At 39.7% G+C, this 25,639-nt stretch overlaps 2 protein-coding genes across 4 annotated transcripts in view; both read left to right on the top strand.

Moving 5' to 3' along the window:
* LOC122082603 (threonylcarbamoyladenosine tRNA methylthiotransferase) overlaps positions 1–25,639 on the top strand; it is a 142,828-nt gene that overhangs the window by 37,406 nt on the left and 79,783 nt on the right. The gene's annotated exons all lie outside the window — the stretch shown is intronic.
* Positions 1,039–7,070, top strand: LOC122082589 (wall-associated receptor kinase 2-like). 2 transcript variants are annotated; one of them, XM_042650265.1, is made up of 4 exons: positions 1,039–1,934; positions 2,158–2,334; positions 4,237–5,411; positions 6,738–7,070. In XM_042650265.1, exons 1-4 carry the CDS (start codon positions 1,109–1,111, stop codon positions 6,774–6,776), a joined length of 2,217 nt encoding a protein of 738 aa, XP_042506199.1. In that variant the 5' UTR covers positions 1,039–1,108; the 3' UTR covers positions 6,777–7,070. The 2 variants fall into 2 exon arrangements, with proteins under 2 accessions (XP_042506199.1, XP_042506205.1); XM_042650271.1 differs by lacking the exon at positions 2,158–2,334.

Here is a 25,639-nt window from a genome sequence, read left to right as displayed (position 1 = left end):
TTAAATAAACTACTTATATGCTTAAGTTGACCCATCAATCAAATAAAAACCAGAAAATAATGAAAATCCTAGAATTAAACCCAATTATAATGAATAATTAATTGTAAATTAAAATAAATAATAAGATGTAATTCCAATCTTGCATCACTCTCCCTAATTTTTTAAACCATAATCCCATCTCAGCTTTGTAAGCAAAGAATATATTAAGCTCCCATCTCACCCCACTGATGTTGCTTCATGCTCATTTTGGATCCTCAAAGAAGTTGAAAAGCAAAGATTCATACGCGTTGGGGAAATGATTCTAATTATATATCGATCAGGATTGGCCGTATCAGATGAATTTACCCCTGATTTCCTCTACAAAATCAACTTTTTATCCTTTTACCCTTGATCCATATCGATCCACCTAAACGATATTGGATAGTAATTGGGATTGCCTTCCACCAATCTGATCCGATATCAATCCTTAAAACCACACAGAGGCCACACGACTAGGTAGTGAAATCTTGCCCTCTTCTTTATATCTATTTGGATCTAACATCTCAATGCTTAAAGGATTTTGGAGTCTTCCTTTTCAAAAATTTTATAAGATTGAATCCTCCGCATGTACATTCACCTGAACGTACATGTGAGGATCCAACATAAATATGTGTACGTCCATGTGAACATATGAGCAGCGGATCTATTCTCCTTCTTTATTAGGGTTAAAGTATGACCACATAAAGTCGACAACGTGTTCACAAATTATCTATGCCATGTGGGTGGTAATGAGGTAGAGAAGTTTGGCCGAGTCCTGGTCAGTTCCCGTCCTGTACGAGCATCTCTATTTTCTTGAGGAACCTTCGATGGCATGGCTGGGCTTGAAGTCAATTCCAGTCGCTATTCGGTAGGTTTCCAAGATGAAGAGAAAGAGCCGTGTCCGTCTGCGTGATTGAAATGGTCAAATTTGTCGCACGATACTATTTGCGTTGAAAATTATGGCCATTTTATTTATAGATCGCCAACAAACACACACACCCAAGGAGAGGATCAGATGGAAAACATAAGCGTAGCCATAGTTCCTAATCTTCTGATATTGCTTCATCTTTTTTCATTAGTTGCAACAGCCATGGCGGTTCCACCCCTAGCCCTGCCGGGTTGCGACCACAAATGCGGAAATGTGACCATACCCTACCCATTTGGCATCAACCAAGGTTGTTTCATGGATTCTAATTATCAGATTACTTGTGATCCCCAGAATGACGGCACCCATAAACCCTACTATTCAAAATTCACGGAGGTTCTTGATATATCATTATTGGATGCCCAATTCATACTTAGAGATCTATATTCTTCTTCTGAATGCTTCAATGCTACAGGATGGAAAACCAACGGTTCTTCTTTTGGGTATAGTGTGGCAGATTTACCATTCAGCTTCTCAGTCAGCCGCAATAAGCTCATAGGTATCGGATGCGACACAGTGGCCTACTTAGATTCAAATTTTGGAGGAGGTAACGCAAATTTTACTAGTGGGTGCATATCATTGTGTGACAAATTAGATAGTGTGAGAAACGGGTCTTGCTCTGGAATTGGTTGTTGCCAGACCTCAATCCCTTTAGGCCTAAAAAATTTTATAGTGACTCTTGAGAGTAAAGATAATCACACTAAGATCTGGAAGGACAACCCTTGCAGCTTCGCTTTCTTGGGAGATTATGAATCTTTCACCTTTGAAGCATGGCGTCTTTCGGGTAATAGTTTCGACAGATCGAAGATTCCAATTGTGTTGGACTGGGCAATTGGGAATCAGACATGCGAGGAAGCAGTTCGTAATGTTACTACTTCTGCTTGTGGTCCAAATAGCTACTGCTTTAATTCAACCAATGGCCCCGGCTATCGGTGCAACTGCAGCTATGGTTATGAAGGCAACCCTTATCTCTCTCAAGTAGGATGCCAAGGTAAAAAAAAGCTTCTCTCTTATGTTCATTTTAGCTTTGTCACAATCTTCTCCATAGAGTCCAGGCACCATAGAATGATCCTAGAGCTGGGAGACCCTAGTTCACTCCAGTCCTAGGATCATTCTCTCATCCCTGGGCTCTATGGAGAGAAATCCTATCTCACACAGTAGAGACAACAAATTTTCATCATTTTTGTGATGCGGTGGTGAATTTGATGATGAAGACATAAATGAATGTGAAAATGGACACAATAATTCCTGCGCTGAGAATGCTATATGCTATAATACGAATGGGAGTTATAGCTGCCAGTGTCGAAAAGGCTACTACGGCGATGGTTTGGTATATGGGTCTCGCTGTATTAAAGACATGAAACGCATTTTGGTGATAAAAATTATTGCAGGTAATTTTCTTTCCTTTTTTAATTAGTAAAAACTTACTGTCTTGTTTTACTTGAAAATATATCTTCTTTTACATGGTTTTTACTTAATGTTATGAACACATTATATGAAAAATCGGTTATTTATATATTCCAGCAAGTGATGAACTTTTTTTATATGAAACTAAATGTTCCAAATTGGAGTAAATTGGCCAAAGAATTAGGTTTTAAACCTCAATCCTTAGTGCCCGCCCCATGTGTAATGATTTTAATTTCTCTGAACTTCCATCCTATCAGAATTTACATTTTTTTTTTTTTTTTCATTCATTCATTATTAAGATCAAGTTTCCTCACCACACCCCAGTTCATTATTGGGAAAACAAAGGGACATTTTTTACATTCAACTAGTAGATGAGTAATAAAAATCGTAAAAACAAAGGCTCCGTTTGGAATTTAAAGGGAAGGGAAGTGAAATTTTCATACTTAAAAAAAGAATGTTTATAATCATTACTCCATATGATTTTATAAACTACTTAATTTTTTTAACCATATTGAGTAATGATATTTTTTGCATGTAATTTTTATTTTACATATTATAGCAAAGGTTTTTGAATGCAAAAATATGGAATGATTGAAATTAATGTTAAAGTCGCTTGAGTAATGATTACATATATTTCACTTTTTAAGTATGAAATTTTCACTCACCTTCCCTTTAATTCCCCTTACAATCAAACATAGCCAAACTTATTTATATTAGGAAGAGTTCCCTAAAAGGCATTGTGGCCCTGTGTCAGTGTCGGGCCAATGGGAACGTATGTGGAAACATCAATAGGGGTGTGGATTTCAAACTTTCATGAAAATCTATGCCTTTCATTCTTAATTCATTTTAGGGGTTCGGCTGATTATGCGATTCCTGGCCAATATCGATCTAGATCCCAATAAGAATTGACGGATGCAGATCTTTTGTTTCATTCCAAGTTTGTAAACTATAATTAGTCCTAGACAACGATTCGTTTTTAGGTAGACTAGACAACGATTCATTACTCATAAGCCTAGTGAACCACAAGTGCCGATCCTTTTTTTTTGAAACCTATAATAGCTTTTGTGCATAAGTTGGTAGGACATAGTTTTCCTTCAATCAAGGTCCCTTGATCACGGCCTTCGGATGGACAAGAGAGGGTATCATGCACGATGGAAGGGATTACTGTTTGTTTCATTCAATAGGGGGATGTTTAATGACTCTAGGATGTTTGTTGACCCTTCAACCAATTTAGAAAAACTCCTTCAACCAATTTAGAAAAACTTTTCACTAGGATGATATCTAAAATCCAAATGGAATTTGTACTCTATTTTTCTGTTTTCATTGTCTTATGTGATGCCTAAATTTATGCTTGTGATGTTTGGAAAAATACAAACCTTGTGACAATAAAATTTTGCTAAATAAAATATTCATTTCCCTTATTTTCCTCTAATTATAACTAGATGCTCCATTCATAACTATTTAAAAGTCATGTAAAATGAAAATGATCTGACAAAATTAGTGTAAAAAATAGGATTGTACTTGTAAATTTTAATTTTGTTTCGCTTTTACATGAAAGCAAATTACAAAAAGAGAAAGAAAGATAACACAATGCAGGTCTAGAGTTGAACACTTATGTATCAGGTTTTAATCATAAACTCAAGCAAGACATAATAATTGGGTTAAGCTATTAGGAAATTTTATAATTTATATTTTTTTAAAACCCTAAGCCCAACCAAGCCCACTTGAATAATGGACTTTAAGATTTGTCCAAAGCCGCCACCTGAGGTATGCCAGGTGGCCCATCACCAGTTGGCTTGCACACCTATAGCTAAATAAACTCCTCAATGTTAATGATAAGTTCTAAATTAAAATAAAATTGTGCATCTAAATCTGTTTTCTTGCAGGTACCGGTGCAGGCTTTCTGGTTCTATCTGTTTTCATTTGGTTTTTATATTGGGCAATTCAGAGAAGACGTAAACTTAGAGAAAAATTCTTTCAACAAAATGGAGGTATGCTATTGCAGCAGCAAATTTCTTCAAATAAAGGGGTCAAAGATATTGCTAGGATTTTCTCTGTAAATGCCCTAAAGAAGGCAACCAATAACTTCCATCAAAATCAAATAATTGGCCAAGGTGGGTTTGGAACAGTTTATAAGGGAATCTTATCAGGTGGCAAAGTAGTTGCCATTAAAAAATCCAAAATTATGGACAAAAGCCAGATTATACAGTTTATAAATGAAGTTGATATCCTCTCTCAAATCAATCACAGACATGTGGTGAGGCTCTTGGGTTGTTGCCTAGAGACAGAAGTTCCATTGCTAGTTTATGAGTTCATCTCAAATGGTACCCTCTTCCAACATATTCATAGCGGGAATCAAGCACCTTCTCTTTCATGGGAAAATCGTTTAAGAATTGCTGCAGAAACAGCTGATGCTCTAGCATATTTGCATTCTTCTCATTCAATACCCATCTTTCATAGAGATGTCAAGTCTTCTAATATATTATTGGATGATAAATACAAGGCTAAAGTATCTGATTTTGGAGCTTCAAGATTGGTTCCTCAAGATCAAACTCTTAAGACGACCATAATTCAAGGAACTCATGGGTACTTAGACCCAGAATGTCTTCCTACAGGTCAACTAACTGATAAAAGTGATGTTTATAGTTTTGGAGTTGTTCTAGCAGAACTTTTGACTGGGAAAATGCCACTTTTATCAGAAGCATCTGGGGAACGTACAACCCTAGCAGCGTATTTTGTATCTTCAATGAAAGATGGAAATTTTTCTCGTATTATTGATGATCAAATATTAAATGATGGGAAGAGAGAACAATTATTGATAGTTGCTGAACTTGCAAGAAACTGCCTAGAGGATAAGAGGGAAGATCGGCCAACAATGAAGGAAGTTGCAAAGGAGCTTGATTCTTTGAAAATGTTGTATGAGCAACCATCATTACAACAAAATCAGGAGGAGTCTGAACCTTTTCTAGGCAAACCATGGACAGGTTCTACCGATTCAGCTTTTGAAATAGAGATTGGTTATAGCTCAAGTACTGTTGATGAACTCTACCCAGATGACAAGGTAATTGTTTAATGAATGGCATCATGCCCTATGCTTATGTAGCTGCACAACATCATACTATTTTCTGACAAATCTATTGACATTTAAATTGTATCATATACACTCATGCACAACAAGAATTAATATCAATCCCTTTGGCATGACTACATCTATTAACATTGAATGTAGTAAGTTTTTCCTTATGTTCTTACAAAAAAAAAAAAAAAAAAAAAACAAAAAGTTTCCACTCAGTTCATCTTTGTTTGTTACTTTTTTTTTCTTTTATTTATTTATTATTATTTTTTTCTTGAGAACTATTCTTTACATTACCCTTTTTTGCTTAAGGTCAACAAAGTATATTAAAATGAGTGAAAATTTACAGAAGCCCAAAATTGGGGAACAAAAACGCTTCTAGGAGTTCTAATAAACATATACATAAAGTATACCAGCGAATCACCTTATTTCCTCTATGAGGAAGAAAGAAAATTAAAAGAACCCGCGGATATCGGAAAAACTACAATTATTGTTAACCAAGGAAAAGAATTCGTGGTAAAAACAAGATATGCTTTGAACAGAAAAGCCGTACTCGAAATATTTTTTATTATTTCTATTTCGAGTACGGCTTTTGTCGGTAAAGAGAAATCAAATGGATTCAATTGGAGTTTTCTGGAACACCTCAATAAGCTAGACCCATGCTGCGAGTTGTCTCATGCCATAAATAAACCCGAACACTCAAGAAATCCGTTGGACAGGCAGATTCACATCTCTTACAACCTACTCCACCTTCGGTATTTTCATCAGTAGAGAAGGAAGCTAAGACAACTAATAAAAAGCACACATTGAAAAACAACCTAGACATTATACAAAGCGAAATCTAGGCCTCTCTATAACATCCCATTAGTAAAATAAATCTGTAGTTGGAGTTAAGATCATATCACCTATTTGAGCTGATCTCAAGTTAAGGTAGATCAAATGAATGGTTATTTAATTGGGAGTAGATGAAATAGTTTTTACACCTATTTCCTGGGAATGCTTCCTCATTGGACAATCAAGCTTTATTTTCTTCTATAAGTTAGAATAATTTAGTAGGCCAAAATAGACGGATCTTAATTGTTTAATTTTTTTCTTAGACCAAATCTGAGTTGTGTTGTAAGGAGAGCTATAATTAGGACCCTCTTGGGTCTTAAGAATAAGTTGTTGCATTTGGGATATATTCTCCGTTAAGATGTGTTATGGGAGCCATTGTGATGTTAAATGTTTTCGTATAATTGTTGATGTTACCTTAAAGAACAAAGAAGGAGATTTCATCTTTTCAATTTTATCCTAATGTGTTTCTTCTTTGTGCAGTTGAGAGGAGAGACAAGCAATTGGCTTTCTATGCGATGATTTCCTACATTTGGAGAAAAAGAAATTTCCAATTTTTCAGAAACAAGACAGAGACTTTGACTTGCATTATCAGAGATATCCAGGAACCTTTCCTAGTTCAGAAACGGGGAGTGCATAATATGTGGGCGGTGACAGAGTTAAATTCTGTTGAGTTGAACTATGTGGGGAGTCTTCTGGTTCACTTGCTTCTTGTTGGGTGTTTCTGTTGTTTTACTTGTCATTTTGTCCTTTTTTACTTCTCTAGATGTTCTTAGTATGCGGACTAAGACTTCAGGAATGTTGGCTTTTTTTTGGGTAGAAGATCAGAACTTTATTAAAAAGGGGAAAAAAGAATTAACTACAGAGAGAAAAAAGAAATTAAAAAAAGAAAAAAAAAAACCTCAACTAGCAAACGGAGCGAGCCTCCACCTTCGGCATTGCCATCAGCAGAGGCTCACTACCACTATCTATAGAATCTGTATCTAGGACTACCAGCTTCATTAAGAGTTAGCTCGTCCATAACAAACTGATGAAGTATATCTCTGATTCCAGACAGTCTAGACTTTGCCACATCTTTGGCTAAGTAATCAGCCACCGGGTTTGATTCTCTAAAACAATGGGAAATCTTCCATTCAATGGAGTTTACATAATTTAGAAGATTGGTCCTCTCCTGATGCACAAACCAAGGAATAAGCCTATGATGGAACAGGGTGACCGCAAAGGTTGAATCAGATTCTATCCAAATTTTCCTCACAGCTAGACTATGAGCATAAATCAGACCCTTGATGATACTCCAGATTTTAGATTGGAAATTAGTAGCCAGCCCCATGAAGAAACCAAAAGAGAGGATCAACTTTCCATTATAGTCCCTGAAGATACCAACACCACCTCCCCGGCCAGGATTACCCAAAGAACATCCATCCACGTTCAGCTTCACCCAAGAGTTGGGTGGCTTACACTAGTGAACTTCCAAGATTTTTAGGGCTAGAGAAGGTCGAATGGAAAGGAGGAAGCGTCTACTCAGAACAAGGTCTGAGGCATTCGAGGGAGAAATATTTATACCCTTGTAAATGAAGGATACATCCTTGATTATAGTAGCCACCACCATGGAAGGACAACGAGCCTTGTCCTCATACTGTCTGAGATATCTTTCATTCCAAATAGCCTCTATCGTCACAGCTAGCCCTATCATCCAAGGCCTCTTCAGAGACCAACTTCTGCCCTTGTTTCTCCACCATTTGATAACATCAGCCATTGTAGGCTGCTTGGCCCACGACACTGAACATAGCAGCAGACCCGGTCCAGACTTCAGAAGAGAAACTATATTCAAGAAACAGGTGAATAAAAGATTCCTCGCTACATCCACACAGGTCGCACCTGGAGGTTAAGCATATCCCTTTCTTTTGAATTTTGTCGTCAGTAGGTAGCTTCCCATGAACCCAGCACCAAGCCAAGGTAGAGAGCCTCGGCAGAAGATCCTTTTTCCATATGAATGAAAACCAAGGAACAACAGAGGCGGTCTCCCTAAGGCCTTCCCAAGAAGATTTCACAGTAAAGTTCCCCATTGGTTCAAGCTTCCACATACACTTATCTTCCATGGGGATGGTAGGGAGGGGCAGGTCCTTTATGGAATCAAAGACCAGATTTAAGAGGTTCAACTCAGTAGTAGGCTGCTTCCATACGCCATTATCAATGAAAATATCCACTGTATGAAAGAGATTTGAATGAAGTACAGAACTTAATAGTTAAACTGTAGAATATGAATAGAAATAATTGAAGGTGGATCGATGGAAGAGAGGCACTCTGAAGGTGGTGATATGGATAATGGTGATCGCGAAGCTTTGGATCGAGGACCCCCTCCTCTGGGGCCGGAGGTGAATGCACCTACTCGTTCTTATGCAAGGGCTGTAGGTCTCGCCTCATGGCCTGCAATTGATTCGCTCCCAGAGCTGATTCAAGCAGGAAACATTACAAGGATCGTCATACCACAAAATGATTATGAAGCAAAGAGACAAAATTTCAGGTATGCTCTCATAGGCCGTGTAAATTTTCGTCTTCTATCTTTGGATGATTTACATCAAGAGGCAAGAGATAACTGGAAATTGAGTTAAGGGGTTGTGATGCACCCTCTGGGAAAAGGCTATGTAATTTTTCAATTTCGATGTGAGGGCGATAAGGCAGCTATTTGGAGAAGAACCCCTTTGCGTGTGCAAGGACAGTTAATTCAACTTCAACATTGGAGACCGGATTTTAACATCCATGAAAGAAATTCCTTCACGAAACTCATGTGGGTTCATTTTCCAGACCTTCCCTTGGAATATTGGCATGATAATGTCCTTCTCTCTATTGCGAAGGCAGTAGGACGTCTGGTTACCCTGGATAATCATACTAGACAAGGAATCTTGGGATATTTTGCCCGAGTGTTGATTGAAGTTGATAGCTCAGAAGCTACTACTCGTGTTGAGGAGGTTCAGGTAGAGAGATTCGAACCAGGTACTACTAAAATTTTTGGCTTTCGCCAGCGAGTAATATATGAAGATAATTGTGCAAAGTGTGGTTTCTGTAAGCAGATGGGTCATCAAGTAAATAACTGTCAACTCAAAAAGATGGAGGATGAGAAGCAGAGTGCTCGTGACAATGTAAGGGTACCAGATGCGGTATATGAGGAAGACGGAGTTGACTCGGACAAGGGTGACTCGTTGGGTATCTCTAGATCTTCTTTGGAAAGAAAATTTTCAAATCTGCCTCTCCCAAATCAGATTTTGAAAAATAAAGGGGAGTTACCTATTGAAGAGGGAAACGGATCTGCTGGACAATCACAAAATATTATCTCTTCTCAACTTCAAATATAGAAGAAGGTGAGATTCAAATTAATTTGAATTCGGATAATACAAATCTCCCAATTTCGGAAAATGTGGGATTAGTGTAGGAGAGAGTTGAGTAAGAGAAGGATTCTAGTGATGACGTGGAGGGGTCTGATTCTGGTTCTGAATCTGAATTAGAATCTATTCAGACCAGGATTCTGGTTCAAAAGAGAGTGGACCATATCAGGTCCAATCTTCCCCAGTCTATGATACGGTGGATACTTCTCAGCAGGAAGTCCCTTTGGCGAGGGTGTCGCAGGGTCCTGTGAGAATGTCATCACGCACAAAGAGAACGGGACTGATTCAGGGTTCTAGTCGGGGTGGCTTGACGAGCAGGGGTGGTCGGATTTCTTCCTCTAGGCATGGTCCGGCCCCTACCTCTACAATTAGTAGAAGGGAGATAGCTGTGATGGGAGTTCAGGCAGTGGATAAAGCTGTTTTGATGGGTGAGCAGGGTAAAACAGTGGGAGAAAAAAAGGGGAAGAATAAAAAAGGAGGAAGTCAGACATTTATATCTGACAAGGTCGCGGACTCAACAAGTTAATTATGCGTGTTCTTTTCTGGAATATTCGTGGTGTGAAGAAGGAGGTTGGTAAGAGATTTTTACAATCTCTTATAACAGAGTCTTCTCCAGATTTTCTGTGTTTGGCTGAACCAATGGTTTAGGTGAGTAAATTCCCTGTTTTATTTTTTAATAAATTGGGATATTCGGCAGAGTTTATCCATAATATTCGCCATGAAAGGTTGTCTAACCTGTGGATAATTTGGAAACATGGTCTGAGTCACCCTTCCATTGTCTCAATGTCGGAACAACAACTCTCTATTGAGGTCGACTGGCAGGGGAAAAAAATGCTTTTGTGCTTTATTCATGCTAGTTGCTTTAAAATTGAGCGTAGAGATTTTTGGTCGGAATTGGCGGCTATTTCAGCAGCTTCTCTCCCTCTACTTGTTGTTGGTGATTTTAATGCGACGCTGTTGTCTAATGAGAAAAAAGGTCCAGGGAAATTTAATGTTGGATCTCCAGCAGAGTTCCAAGCAATGGTGGATTCTTGTATGCTCATTTCTACCCTTTCACAGGGTAAAAAGTATACTTGGTCAAATAATCATAGAAGGGGTAATGTCATGGCAGTTCTGGATAGAAGCTTTCATAATGAGTTATGGATTGATGAATTCAAAAATATTTCTCAGAGAGTTATAAGCTGCACTGCATTTGATCACACTCCCATCCTGATCCATTCTAATGTGATCTAAAATCCTAGCAACATTCTGTTTCGATTTCATAATTTTTGGATGGAAGATGATAGCTTTCAGTCAGTGGTGAAGCAAGCCTAGTCACATCATGTGGGTGGCTGCCCCATCTATATCTTGGCGCAGAAATTGAAGGTGGTGAAAGGGGTGCTAAATGCCTGGGCAAAAGAAAGATTTCCTAATCTAAATGAGGAAGTGAAAAAAGCTACTTCTGAGCTAAAAAGAGTGCAGGATATTATTGAGGCTTCAGGAATGTCGGATGCTCTCTTTAACGAAGAAGCTGATGCCAAAACAACCCTTTTAAATGCTAGTAAGATGCAAGAGAAAACTGTGGTCTGAGAAGGCTAAATTAAGATGGTTGAAAGAAGGCGATCGGAACGCAAAATTTTTCCATCATTCAGTGAAGATTAGAAGATCAAGAAATCAGATTAGTATGTTACGTCATGAAGATGGTTCTTAGATTTCTAATCAATTAGATTTGGCCAACTATATTGTGGATTTTTACAAGAATTTTCACTCTGAAATTCCTATAGAACCACACTATGAGTTACTTGACCAAATTCCGACGATCATTTCTAATGAAGACAATGCTTTCTTGGATGTTGTTCCCTCAAGGGAAGAAATAAAGATGGCGTTATGGGATCTGGATGCGGACAGCTCTCCAAGCCCTGACGGCTTTCCAGGTCAGTTTTTCAGAAGTTGTTGGGATATTGTGAAAAATGATTTCTGTAGGGTTGTTTTCTCTTTCTATTTAGTAGGGAAAATTCCTAAAGGGGTAAATAATTGTTTCCTAACCCTTATCCCTAAAGCTGATGGTGCTTCTCGTTTGGATAAGTTTCGTCCCATATATATGGGAAACTTTTTGTGCAAAGTTTTGTCCAAAATTGTTGCTTCCAGGTTATCTCTCTTTCTCCCAAGATTAATCTCAGAAGAACAAGGTGCATCCCAGAGAGGTAAAATTATTTCAGCAAATATAAGCCTTGCTTCAGAGTTGGCAAATTTGATGCACTCATCCGTTCGAGGTGGAGGTATGGGTCTAAAGCTAGATGTGCAGAAAGCCTACGATTCTCTGTCTTGGGAATTCCTCTTTGCAACCTTGAAGAAATTTGGTTTCTCTCCCAATTGGATCAACAAAATACACCAGATGTTGCTCTCAACAAGGATTTCAATTTTGCTAAATGGAGGTCCAGTGGGTTTCTTTGGTGTGGAGCGTGGTCTCAGGCAAGGAGACCCTATTTCTCCAATCCTTTTTATTCTGGCAGAGGAAGTTCTTTGTAGGGGGCTGAAGAACTTGATTCTGGAAAGGAAGATGAAAGCTCTCCCAGGCCCTAGAGGAGCAATTACCCCTTCCCATTTACTTTTCGCAGATGATATTTTCATCTTTATGAATGGCTCAGCTAGGTATGTGAAGCATCTTCATGAGTTTTTATCCAAGTATCAGTCCTTTTCAGGGTAGAAAATAAACTTGGAAAAAGTAAAATATTTTTTGGGAAGATTGCCCCTCATAGAAGTCATTTTATTAGTGATTTTCTGGGCATTACCGCGGCTGATCTCCCTACAAAATATTTGGGGGTGGAGATTTTTAAAGGCAGAGTGAAGAATAGTCATTTGCTTCCTCTTCTGGATAAGATAAAGGGTCGGTTGGCAGGGTGGAAGGGCAAAATTCTCTCTATGGCTGGGAGAATTGAATTGGTTAAGTCAGTTATTTCTGGTATTCCCATACACAACTTCTCTGTGTACTGGTGGTCGGATGAAACTATTAAGGTGGTGGAACAGTGGATGAGGAATTTTATTTGGTCAGGTGATATGGAAGTGGCAAAGAAGATTGTTATGAAATGGGAAGGGGTGTGCAAGCCTAAAAAGGAAGGGGGTTTGGGAATTAGAAGGATGAGAGAAGTGAATTTTGCTTGTTTATGTAAACTAGCTTAGCAAATCAAACATGAGGATTCACTCCTAAGAAAATTCTTAACGGAACGTTTTATCAAGGAGGATGGGTCGCTGCGAAGGGGATATAAGTCTTCATCTATATGGCCGGGCTTGAAAAGAGTAAGGAGTTTCGTTGCGGAGAATGAGCAATGGATTCTGGGAAATGGGGAAAAAATTGATTTTTGGTTAGATAGATGGATTGACAATCAATCTATCGCTGAGAAGATAAACTTGGACCCTGCTTTTTTCTCAGATGTAAAAGAAAAAGTTTCTGATTTCATATGCCAATCCGTCTGGGACCTCCTCATGTGGAGTCGGTTTTACTTGCTGAAATTTGGGAGAAAGCTAAACGTATTCACATCCAAGGTGTGAATGACCAATGTCTTTGGCTTGACCTCTTCAGGTATCTTCTCTATTAAATCTGCCTGGGAAGAAAATAGAGAAAAATATCAGAAAGTGAGTTGGTTTTCTCTGATATAGAACTCATCTAACCAACCAAGACAAGCTATTTTTGCTTGGCGGTTACTTCAAAATAGATTACCAACAGATGAAAATGTGTCTCGTCATGGAGTGCAAATGGCTTCCCGGTGCAATTTGTGTGGTAATGATGCAGAATCAATGTCTCACTTATTTTATAACTGTGAGTTTGCTCGTAGTTTGTGGAGAGCTTTATGTGAAGGCTTCGATGTGCAATGGAAACCTTATATGGGCATGACTACTCTTATTGCTTGGTGGAAACAAACAGCAAAGAGTCTCCATTTTAAAAAGGTGTGGATTAGTGGCTTCTCCCTGATTCCTAGTGTCATATGGCAGGAAAGGAATGCAAGACTTTTTGGGGGCATCTCCAAATCATCTAGACACTGTTTTTCCATGATTAAAAGTGAAATCAGCCTCCAGATGACAGCTGCTATAGGTTATTCTCTCTCATTTAGCTCCTTAATGTGTGCCAAACGATTGGGGATATCTAGGGTGCGATAAAAACCAAGAGAGGTAATGGAAATTTTTTGGTGTCCTCCCCAAAGGGGATGGTTGAAGCTAAATTCAGATGGATGCTCTTTGGGAAATCCAGGAAAAGCAGGTGCGGGTGGAGTATTTCGGAATGAAAATTCAGAAATATTATAGTCTTTCAGAACTTTTCTTGGTGTCCACGCAAATTTTGAAGCCGAGATGATAGCTGTTATTACTGGGCTGGAATTTGTGAGAGATATGGGTATTACTCATTTGTGGATTGAGTGTGACTCAGTAGCTGTAGTTTTGCTTATATCTAAGGGAATAATCCCTTGGGTTTGTCTTCAGAGGTGGATGAGTTTAACCCCCTATTTGAACTCTCTTACCTGGAAAATCACTCACTGTCTGCGGGAAGCAAATCCTGTGGCTGATTTCTTTGCAAAAACAGCTGCAAAATTCGAAGTTTCTTCTCCTATCCAATCCTGGCCTACGCTGATTGCTATAGAGTTGGAAGTGGATTGTCAATCTCGGCCTAGATACCGCTTCTTTTAATGTATTCCGTTTTATTTCCAATTTTTGTGATTTGGTTTCTGTTGTGAGTTCTTCTCTGCTGATGGCAATGCCGAAGGTGGGGTAGAATTTTCCAGATTCCAAATGTGATATTGCTTTTGTATATTCTTTTTCCCCTTCTATTAATACAATGAATTTTTAGCGAAAAAAAAGTATGAAAGAGATTTCTAAAAACATTCTCCCCAAGGCGAGAGATCTCAGAGATAGATTTTGGACTCATCCAGTTATGTCTCCAGAAATCTATCTTTTTCCTGTCTCCCACTATCCACCTCTCATTCTTTTCCACAAAATGCCACATTTTCTTGATGCCGGGCCAAATGGAGGAGCCGTTATAGCCTTTTTTGAGAAGACCATCTTTAGATAAGAATCTAGCTCGAATCAGTCTGCTAAGATCAGAATCTTCATTTTTAGTTTTTCAGGTCATTTTTGCAAGGAGAGCTTGGTTAACATCAGGAGACACCGGATTCCCAATTCACCTTCACACTTAAGCTTGCACACCGTGTCCCATTTCACAGTTATGGCCTTAGTAGTATCAACCTAACCCGTCCAGATGAAATTCCTCATCCATTTCTCTAAACACTTAATGAGAGAAGCTGGCCACCAATAAACAGAGAAGCTATGCGAGGGCATCCCTGAGATAACAGATCTTACTAGCTCCACTCTACCAGCCATAGAGAGAAGCTTTCCCTTCCATCCTGCTAATTTGGCCTTGATCTTATCCATGGTGGATAAAAGTGGCTCTCTCTTGACTCTTCCCTGAAATATTTCCACTCCCAAGTACTTGGTTGGGAATTTACAAATAGGGATGCCCATCTTGTCAGCGATCTAAGTCTTCCTAGTAGCAAGGATCCTCTCGAGAAACATCTTGCGTTTCTCTAAATCAAAGTGCTGCACAGAGAAGCTCTGATATTTCTCCAAAAAAGATTTAAGGTTGCAGACATGTCTTTTGGAGGTGTTCATGAAAATGAAGATGTCATCTGCAAACAGAAGGTGAGAAGGCACAGAAATGCCACAAAGACCAGAAATAGGCTTGATGACCTCTTCAGCATTAATAAAAAAATAGGAGAAATAGGATCTCCCTGACGGAGTCCTCTGCTGGCCCTAAAGAAGCCGATCAACCCACCATTTAGAAGAATTGAAATTCTAGCCGACTTGAGAATTTCATTAATCAAACCAATCATGGTTTCAGAAAATCCAAATTTTCTAAGGGTCAGAAAAAGGAAATCTTAAGATAAAGTATCAAAGGCCTTCCTAATATCAATTTTAAGACCCATTCCACCCCCTCTAGAAGTCTTCTCCATCAGAGTGGCAAGCTTTGAGGCTAATCCAATATTAGATTGAATGAGTTTGCCGCGCTGGAAAGTGCCTTGCTCCAGAGAAATGAGCTTAGGAAGGTAGCTACTGATGCGGCTGGCCATTATCTTAGACAAGAGTTTGCAGAAATAATTTCCCATACAGAGAGGACGAAATTTATCTAAGGTACGAGCACCTTCCACTTTAGGAATTAATAAAAGAAAAGAATTATTAACTCCATTAGGAAACGTACCTGAAGAGAAGAAACTCTTCACCGCGCTGCAAACATCTTTTTGTATAACAAACTAGCACTTTCTGAAGAAGGCCCTAGTGAAACCATCCGGTCCAGGTGAGCTATCAGGATCTAAGTCCCAAATAGCCATCTTGATCTCATCATTCGTGGGGATTGCATCGAGCAACCTTCGATCTTCATGATTTATCACCGAAGGAATAACATCAAGAATGTAAAGATTAAAATCCACATCCACATGTCTGTGAAAATTATCATAAAAATCCACAAGGTACGACCCCATCTGATCATGATCGCTGATCACAGTCCCATCGTCCTTCAGAATGGATCTAATAGCATTTTTCGATCGCATCACTTTGGCCGAAAGATGAAAGAAACTAGAATTCCTGTCCACTTCCTTCAGCCATCTAACTATGGATTTCTCTGTCCACATTTTCTCATGGAGCTCCAAGGTCTTTGAGAAGCGATTTCTTGCATTGGCCTCTAAATCAAAAAGCTGATCAGACATCCCTTCTTCAATTCTGCGCTAAATATTCTCCAGATCAGCTTTGGAGGTCTTGACCTCCAAGTCCGGATTGGGGACGGTAGTATGTGACCATGCCCGAATGATGACTATCAAGTTCTTGAGCTTCTGAGTCAGGATTTGGATAGGGGAAGAAACACGGGTCTCCATATTCCAAGCGTTCTCCACCATAAAAGTAAAGTCCGCATGGTCCAACCAAAATTGTTTAGGAGGAATGGGCAATTTTTTGACTTCATAGTGTTAGCTGAACTCACCAAGATTGGTGCATGGTCAGATGCAACTTTGAGAAGAACCTGTTGGGTGCAATCATTGAAAGTGCTCAGCCAATCAGAATTAACAAAAGACCTATCCAACACGGCAACCATATTACCTCTTTTCCTATTATTACTCCAAGTGAATTTTCTTCCATAAGAGGGAACTTGGATCATGGAAGTGGAATCCACCATAGCACCAAATTCCATTGCAGCTCCCATACAAAATCTACCTGGGCCTCATCGCTCATGATCAAAGAGAGTGGCATTGAAGTCTCCAATAATCATTCTCGGACCAGATAAATGCCTAGACACCAAATCTAGCCATAGGCTTCTACGATCAGCCCTAAGACATTTAGCATGAACAGCCGAGATGTCAATGGTGCCACCAAGCCAATTTATGTGGAATGATATCTGCTGATCAGACATCGAGGTAACCACTGGCTTTGAAAGGTTTCTTCTCCATTTCACCCATAGGTTGGGTTCCCTATTGACTCGCATATTATGGATGAGGTTAGGCTCAAACCCCAGCTTATTAAAAAATAGCTTCGGGAATTTAGAAACTTCAATCATCAGTTCCGCAATACAAATGATGTCAAGCATGTGTTCGCTAGCAAACTTCCTTAAAGAATCCCTGGCAGAGATCTTCTATATCCCATGGATGTTCCAGAAGAGGACTCGCATGATCACATGTTGGAGGTTGAGTGATCAGCCCGAGCAAGGAACTGATCCTTAGAACGTAGCTTCTTACTCTTCTTCTTTTGCTGAATTGTCCATCCACCTTGGGTCTCTTCCCTTTGCCTGGCCGCCCTATCCACCATGATCACACCGTCAATAGTGGACAACGAGTCTTTCCTAGAGGGTCCCATACCAGTCGCATGGCCTCCTCTAGAGGCAATACGCCGACTTCTGCAATATTTTTCAACTTGTCCGTCCATAGGGAGGGCAGAATTGTCAGAGCGCCTATGAGTTGGTTCAGTCTCAATGCCATGAGCCAATTCAAGTGGATTAGACCAAATTTGGCCAATAGAGGATTCGGTCCTATCTTCTTCCATCCGTTCCACCTCCAAGATAACTTCCAAGTTTGTGTTGGACTCTAAGTTGGAATGAGATTTGCTATGAGAAGGAAATCCCACCTCAGCGCCCAAAGGATAAAGTCTCTTTGATTGGAGATTGATTGCCTCAATAGATTGACCTTCTAAAAAAGTATCCTGGATCTCCTCCTCACCTGCAGAGGAATTAGCCCCATCATCATTGCCCTTAGAGGAGGCTGCACCACCGTCGCAGCCCTCCATGGCGTCTCTTTTGTCACCATCTTTGGAGGAGACTCCCTCATCATCAAGCCCAGAGCCTTTCCGAGGCATTACAACTCCTTCCGCACCAAATCCAGAGGAACATACACAGCAAGCGTCAGAGTGGGACGAGGATCCTCATCAGCATACACAACGCCTGAGATTCTAGGCTCCTTCTAATGTAAAACTGCATTTGCATTAGCAGCCTTCTTCTATCTACAAGCTCCGATTAGGTGACCCGTTTTTTTACAATAACCACATCTGCCAATATTATCTTCATAAAAAATCTTTTGGTTGAACCAAAGAGGGGTATCAGTCCCTGGTTGTTTCCTTTCCACTTGGATCTCATCAGCCTCTGACTGCCAACCTCAATCTCAACTAGCACGTGTGCGAAGTTCCCATAAAGAACTTGTTTTGTACGTTGATCAAGTGCAACCGGCCTGCCAACTGCCTTTGCCATGGTTAATAGAACCTTTTCGTGTCAGTATTTCAGAGGCAACTCTAGAAACCTGACCCACACAAGAGCCTTGTTCACCATCTTTTCATGAATGTTGAAATCAATTCGCCATCGTTGAAGTCGAAAGTATTGACCCGCCAGTTTAACATGCCCTCTCCTCCATATTGCTGCCATATCTTTCTCCTATTCAAATTGGAAAATGGTGAAACCCTTTCCCATTGGAATCATCTTTACTTACCCCAATTATTTCCAGCCCTTAGCAACTTCCTTCCTAGTCATCAAGGGAGGTAAATCTGAAGTTCAATCTTCTGATCAAAGCAAAACAGTATTTCCCCAACCTCTCTTCCTATTCTTCCTGCGGAATAATAACCGTTGTCGAAGAGCCAGCATGGACAGGTTCAGGCAGGTCATCAACCACAAGAAGTGCACTTCCAACCACCCTAGCATATGATTTTTTGGGGGCTGTGGCTTCTGGATTAATAGATCTAGGAGCGGAGTTTGCCACAGGAACAGGATGAAGTAGCGAGCCAGAAGCAGGGCCCAAAAAATTTGTTATCCGACATTGCTTCCCCTATCAAGAGGCCGATCACCATGAGGACCATCTTCCCCAAACGAAATCACACCCACCTGAGAGCTTCTCTCTCCCGAAGAGTTCATGTTCCGATCAATATCGGTTTCAATGTTGTAGGACTATTCAGGAATGTTGGCTTAGATTTTCTGTACTTGTCAGTTTCTTTTGAATCCATCTTTTATAGTGTGATGTATATTCTACGTGGGAGAATTAATCACAATTTTGATGCTTTAGCTTTCAGTCTTGATGGGGGGTTCTCATTGGCCCATATTGAAAAAATCTTATATCCCAATTATTTATAAGAGCTACAAGATATCACTCCACTTGAAGTCAATTAATTTTAAGACGAAAATATTAATAGCCCGGCTGAAGTTATTTTTATTTTGTTTGTTTTGTGTTTAGATAGTTTTTAAAATAATTTAAGATTTCAAAATAGTATTCTATCATGGCAATGTTAGTTAGTTGACCAGCCGAGGCTGACAACAACACTGCACAATTCTGAATCCTGAATTTTCTTTTACTTGTAACTTACGGCTCCATTTATATCTTATTAAAAGTGATGTAAAATGAAAATGAGCTAATAAAATAAGAATAACAAAATAGTATTCTATCATGGCACCCGGATGGTATTTCGATTCTTCAGTTTGACAGTCAGATTATTGATTTAGACAGACGTGTTGCGGTTCAGAGTCTTCAGACTATATATGAAGAAAAAATAATATTAAAAGGTTGCCTTGGGTCTGTGGTCTGTGGTCTGTGGTCTGTGGTCCAGCTGTGTTGCAAAATTGAGGATTCCACCTATACAAGGGTGGCTCTTTCACAGTTGCCAAACACCAAAAAAGGAGATGCCGTATGAATTTTTGTCCTGGTTTGAATGAACTTTTTGGTTTTTTGTGCAAGGCTTGGATCATCTGAGGAAAAAGGAAATGAGAAAGAGGAAAAGATCAGCAAGGAGTTCATAATTCACAGACATTACAGATGATAGTGATACACCTCCCCTTCGGATCTCAAGGAGGAGAGAACCATACCCATTGCACATTATGATCTCAACAAATAAATGAGGACATTAATGGTTCCTACCCAACTTCCACCCACCTTCGATAGTTAATACTATTACGGTTGGGTTCAGCCACTGTCCATCCTTAACCAAGCTACGTATCATCATTCATCACATTCAAAGACCCCCTTTAAAGTGATTTTAAAGCAATGCAAATCACCTGCATTCTTTATTTCTTTATTACTTCCACCACCCCTAACAACCCAATTGCTTCGATCCCAGAAGATAAAACTTTAAGATAGTAGATGAATTAAGAACATAAACGAGTTCAAATCCATAACATTAACGATTTACAAAGACCATGAACAAATCCAATGCAAAACATAAAAAAATCACATTCCCTATGTACTTGTAGACTCATCTTTTACCTTGTGCGGGTTTGCTTCCTCCAAGCAGAAGAGAGGACACAGAGGGAGAGGGCTTGCTTTCATACGACCAAAAGAGGAAAAGAGGGAGAAGAAGAAGAAGAAGAGATGAAGGATATAGGTTTTTTCTACCATTTTGGTCGACCCGTTCCGGTCGAGTTTTCAAAACCAAAATTTAGACCGTTTCCTCTGATCTTGTATTATCCACCATACACATGGCATCGACCACGTGTCAGAATCATAGGCATCCTCCGCTAGGCTCCTCCAAGAAAGGACGCAAAAGAGGAGCTCGATCCCTTCAGCATTGCCATCAATAGTAGAGATATATAAATACAAAAGGACTTGCCTTAGTTGTCTTGCACTTAGAATAGGAAACTAGAGAGTACAACTAGGATATTCACATGAGATATTCTCCTACTCACATAAAGAAATGTAATATAGAGTCATGGGACTCTATATTCGGTGATACACCCCCTAAGTTGGAGAGTTGGGCACCGGATCTTCAACTTATCCCATAGAAACTGGAAATCTTGATGTAGAAGGATTTGGTCAGTAGATTAGCCAGCTGGTCTATAGTAGAGTTAAACTGGACAGAAAGTTGACGCTTAGAACACGATCAAAAACAACACAGAAATCAATTTTTACGTGCTTAGTATGAATGTGGAAAACAAATTTGCAAAAAAGTAAGTGGCCCCAATGTTATCACACAACAAGATTGGAGGGCCTTCTAAAGAGACGCCAAGCTCATGAAATAAAGCCTCCAACCATATTAACTTGGTGGATTAAGGTTTTAAGCTGGGTCCAGGTCATTTTAAAATGCCAAGTCCTCCTCTTATTAAAAGTGTAGATCTTATGCACATCCTGTAAATTATCATTGCTGGTGGTGGGTGACAAAATTGGGTGTCTATAGCCAGCACTTCTAGGTTGAGGATGGTAAGTAAATCAACCCCTACAAGTTAGAACCAAGGATTGGCCACCCCATTACTAATAGTCTCTCGAAGTGATGCAGAGATAGTAGAGATGTCCACTAGAGATGGGGTAGATTCAACAGAAGGTATAAGTTTTAAATCAGAAATAGGTCAATCAAGATATAAGGTGAAGCAAAGAAACAAGATTTTGGAGGATGAGAGAAGATAGTCCTGTTCGAAGCCAACCAATAAAATAGAAGTTAATAGCTATCATAAACATTATGCTTTACAATCCAATAGGTCTATTTTGTATACTCTCATTCTTTCATTCTATTAATGAAATTCACTTGCTGACTTTTAGCAGAAAAGAAAAACATAATCAGTTTACATCCGATTTGGAGGGAGGGGAATTACAAAACCAACTCCAAGTCCAACATTTTGGGCAAAAAAATTCTTCATTATGAAACCCCTTTCATATTCAACATGAGCTGCGTACGTTCTCAACAGAGATCATTTCCCTAACACAGCACTATTGCTCTTTAACAACAACTACTTAGCACAGTTGGTGCATATTGGACGGATTGGACTCTGAATCCAGTAACCCGAGTTCAAATCTCAGAATATCTTCCATTGGGGGAGATTTGATAATGGTGGAAGAGAGGCGCTTTGAAGGTGGTGATATGGATAATGGTGATCGTGAGACTTTGGATCGAGGACACCCTCCTCAGGGGCCGGAGGTGAATGCACCTCCTCTTTCTTATGCAAGGGCAGTAGGTCTCGCCTCATGGCCTGCAATTGATTCACTCCCAGAGCCGATTCAAGCAAGAAACATTACAAGGATCGTCATACCATAGATCGATTATGAAGCAAAGAGACAAAATTTCAGGTTTGCTCTTATAGGCCGTGTAAATTTTTGTCTTCTATCTTTGGATGATTTACGTCAAGAGGCAAGAGATAACTGGAGATTGAGTCAAGGGGTTGTGATGCACCCTTTGGGAAAAGGCTATGTCATTTTTCAATTTTGATGTGAGGGCGATAAGGCGGCTATTTGGAGCAGAACCCCTTTGCGTGTGCGTCGACAGTTAATTCGCCTTCAACACTGGAGACCGGATTTTAACATCCATGAGAAAAATTCCTTCAAAAAACTTGTGTGGGTTCATTTCCCAGACCTTCCCTTGGAATATTGGCATCATAATGTCCTTCTCTCTATTGCGAAGGCGGTAGGACGTCCAGTTACCCTGGATAATCATACTAGACAAGGAATTTTGGGATATTTTGCCCGAGTGCTGGTTGAAGTTGATAGCTCGAAAGCTGCTACTCGTGTTGAGGAAGTTCAGGTAGAGAGATTTGAACCAGGTACTACTAAGATTTTTGGCTTTTGTCAGCGAGTAATATATGAAGATAATTGTGCAAAGTGTGGTTTCTGTAAGCAGATGGGTCATCAAGTAAACAATTGTTGACTCAAAAATATGGAGGATGAGAAGCAAAGTGCGCGTGACAATGTAAGGGTACCAGGTGTGGTATACGAGGAAGATGGAGTTGACTCAGACAGGGGTGACTCGCTGGGTATCTCTAGATCTTCTTTGGAAAGAAAATTTCCAAATCTACCTCTCCCAAATCAGATTTTGGAAAATAAAGGGGACTTACCTATTGAAGAGGGAAACGGATCTGCTGGACAATCAAAAAATAATATCTCTTCTCAACTTCCAAATATAGAAGAAGGTGAGATTCAAATTAATTTGAATTCGGCTAATACAAATCTCCCTATTTCGGAAAATGTGGGATTAGCGCAAGAGAGAGTTGAGTCAGATAAGGACTCTAGTGATGACGTGGAGGGGTCTGATTCGGTTTTTGAATCAGAATTAGAATCTGATTCAGACCAGAATTCTGGTTCAAAAGAGAGTGGACCGTATCAGGTCCGATCTTCCCCAGTCTATGATACAGTGGATGCTTCTCAGCAGGAAGTTCCTTTGACGAGAGTGTCGCAGGGTCCTGTGAGAATGTCATCGCGCACAAAGAGAACGGGACTGATTCAGGGATCCAGTTGGGGTGGCCTGACGAGCAGGGGTGGACGGATTTCTTCCTCTGGACATGGTCCGGCCCCTACCTCTACAATTAGTAGAAGGGAGATTGTTGTGATGGGAGTTCAGGCAGTGGATAGAGCTGTTTTGATGGGTCAGCAGGGTAAAATAGTGGGAGAAAAAAAAGGGAAGAAGAAAAAAGGAGGAGGTTAGACATCTATATCTGACAAGGTCGCGGACTCAACAAGTTAATCATGCTTGTTCTTTTCTGGAATATTCGTGGTGTGAAGAGGGAGGCTGGTAAGAGATTTTTACAATCTCTTATTACAGAGTCTTCTCTAGATATTCTGTGTTTGGCTGAACCAATGGTTCATGTGAGTAAATTCCCTGTTTTATTTTTTAATAAATTGGGATATTCGGTAGAGTTTATCCATAATATCTGCCATGAAAGGTTGTCTAACCTGTGGATAATTTGGAAACGTAGTCTGAGTCACCCTTCCGTTGTCTCAATGTCGGATCAACCGCTCTCTATTGAGGTGGAATAGCAGGGGAAAAATGCTTTTGTCCTTTATTCATGCTAGTTGCTTTAAAATTGAGCGTAGAGATTTGTGGTCGGAATTGGTGGCTATTTCAGCAGCTTCTCTCCCTCTGCTTGTTGTTGGTGATTTTAATGCGACGCTGTTGTCTAATGAGAAAAAAGGTCCGAGAAAATTTAATGTTGGATCGGCAGCAGAGTTCCAAGCAATGGTGGATTCTTGTATGCTCATTTCTACCCCTTCACAGGGTAAAAAGTATACTTGGTCAAATAATCGTAGAAGGGGTAATGTCATGGCTGTTCTGGAAAGAAGCTTTCATAATGAGTTATGGATTGATGAATTCAAAAATATTTCTCAGAGAGTTATAAGCTGCACTGCATCTGATCACACTCCCATCTTGATCCATTCAAAGGTGATCCAAAAGCCTAGCAACATTCCGTTTCGATTTCATAATTTTTGGATGGAAGATGATAGCTTTCAGTCGGTGGTGAAGCAAGCCTGGTCTCAACATGTGGGTGGCTGCCCAATTTATTTCTTGGCACATAAATTGAAGGTGGTGAAAAGGGTGCTAAAAGCTTGGGCAAAAGAAAGATTTCCTAATCTAAATGAGGTAGTGAAAAAAGCTACTTCAGAGCTAAAAAAAGTGCAGGATATTATTGAGGTTTCAGGAATGTCGGATGCTCTCTTTAATGAAGAAGCTGATGCAAAAATAGCCCTTTTAAATGCTAGTAAGATGCAAGAAAAACTATGGCCTGAGAAGGCTAAATTACGATGGTTAAAAGAAGGTGATCGGAACAAAAAAATTTTCCATCTTTCAGTGAAGATTAAAAGATCAAGAAATCAGATTAGTATGTTACGTCGTGAAGATGGTTCTTGGATTTCTGATCAATTAGATTTGGCCAACTATATTGTGGATTTCTGAAAATCCTGTAGAACCACACTATGAGTTACTTGACCAAATTCCAACAATCATTTCTAATGAAGACAATGCTTTCTTGGATGCTGTTCCCTCAAGGGAAGAAATAAAGATGGCGATATGGGATCTGGAAGCGGACAGTTCTCCGGGTCCTGACGGCTTTCCAGGTCAGTTTTTCAGAAGTTGTTGGGATATTGTGGAAAATGATTTCTGTAGGGCTGTTTTCTCTTTCTTTTTAGTAGGGAAAATTCCTAAGGGGGTAAATAATTGTTTCCAAACCCTTATCCCTAAAGCTGATGGTGCTTCTTGTTTGGATAAGTTTCATCCCATATATATGGGAAACTTTTTCTGCAAAGTTTTGCCCAAAATTGCTGCTTCCAGGTTATCTCTCTTTCTCCCAACATTAATCTCAGAAGAACAAGGTGCCTTCCAGAGGGGTAAAATTATTTCAGCAAATATAAGCCTTGCTTCAGAGTTGGCAAACCTGATGCACTCATCCGTTCGAGGTGGAGGTATGGGTCTAAAGCTAGATGTGCAGAAAGCCTACGATTCTCTGTCTTGGGAATTTCTCTTTGTAACCTTGAAGAAATTTGGTTTCTCTCCCAATTGGATCAAAAAAATACACCAGATGTTGCTCTCAACAAAGATTTCAATTTTGCTAAATGGAGGTCCAGTGGGTTTCTTTGGTGTGGAGCGTGGTCTCAGGCAAGGAGACCCTATTTCCCCAATCCTTTTTATTCTGGTAGAGGAAGTTCTTTGTAGGGGGCTGAAGAACTTGATTCTGGAAAGGAAGACGAAAGCTCTCCCAGGCCCCAGAGGAGCAATTACCCTTTCCCATTTACTTTTCGCAGATGATATTTTAATGTTTATGAATGGCTCAGCTAGGTA

This window comes from Macadamia integrifolia, chromosome 1 (genome assembly GCF_013358625.1).
Source record: "Macadamia integrifolia cultivar HAES 741 chromosome 1, SCU_Mint_v3, whole genome shotgun sequence".
NCBI lineage: Eukaryota > Viridiplantae > Streptophyta > Magnoliopsida > Proteales > Proteaceae > Macadamia > Macadamia integrifolia.
Note: the sequence above shows the minus strand (reverse complement) of the source record. Positions and strands in the feature narration are given on the sequence as shown.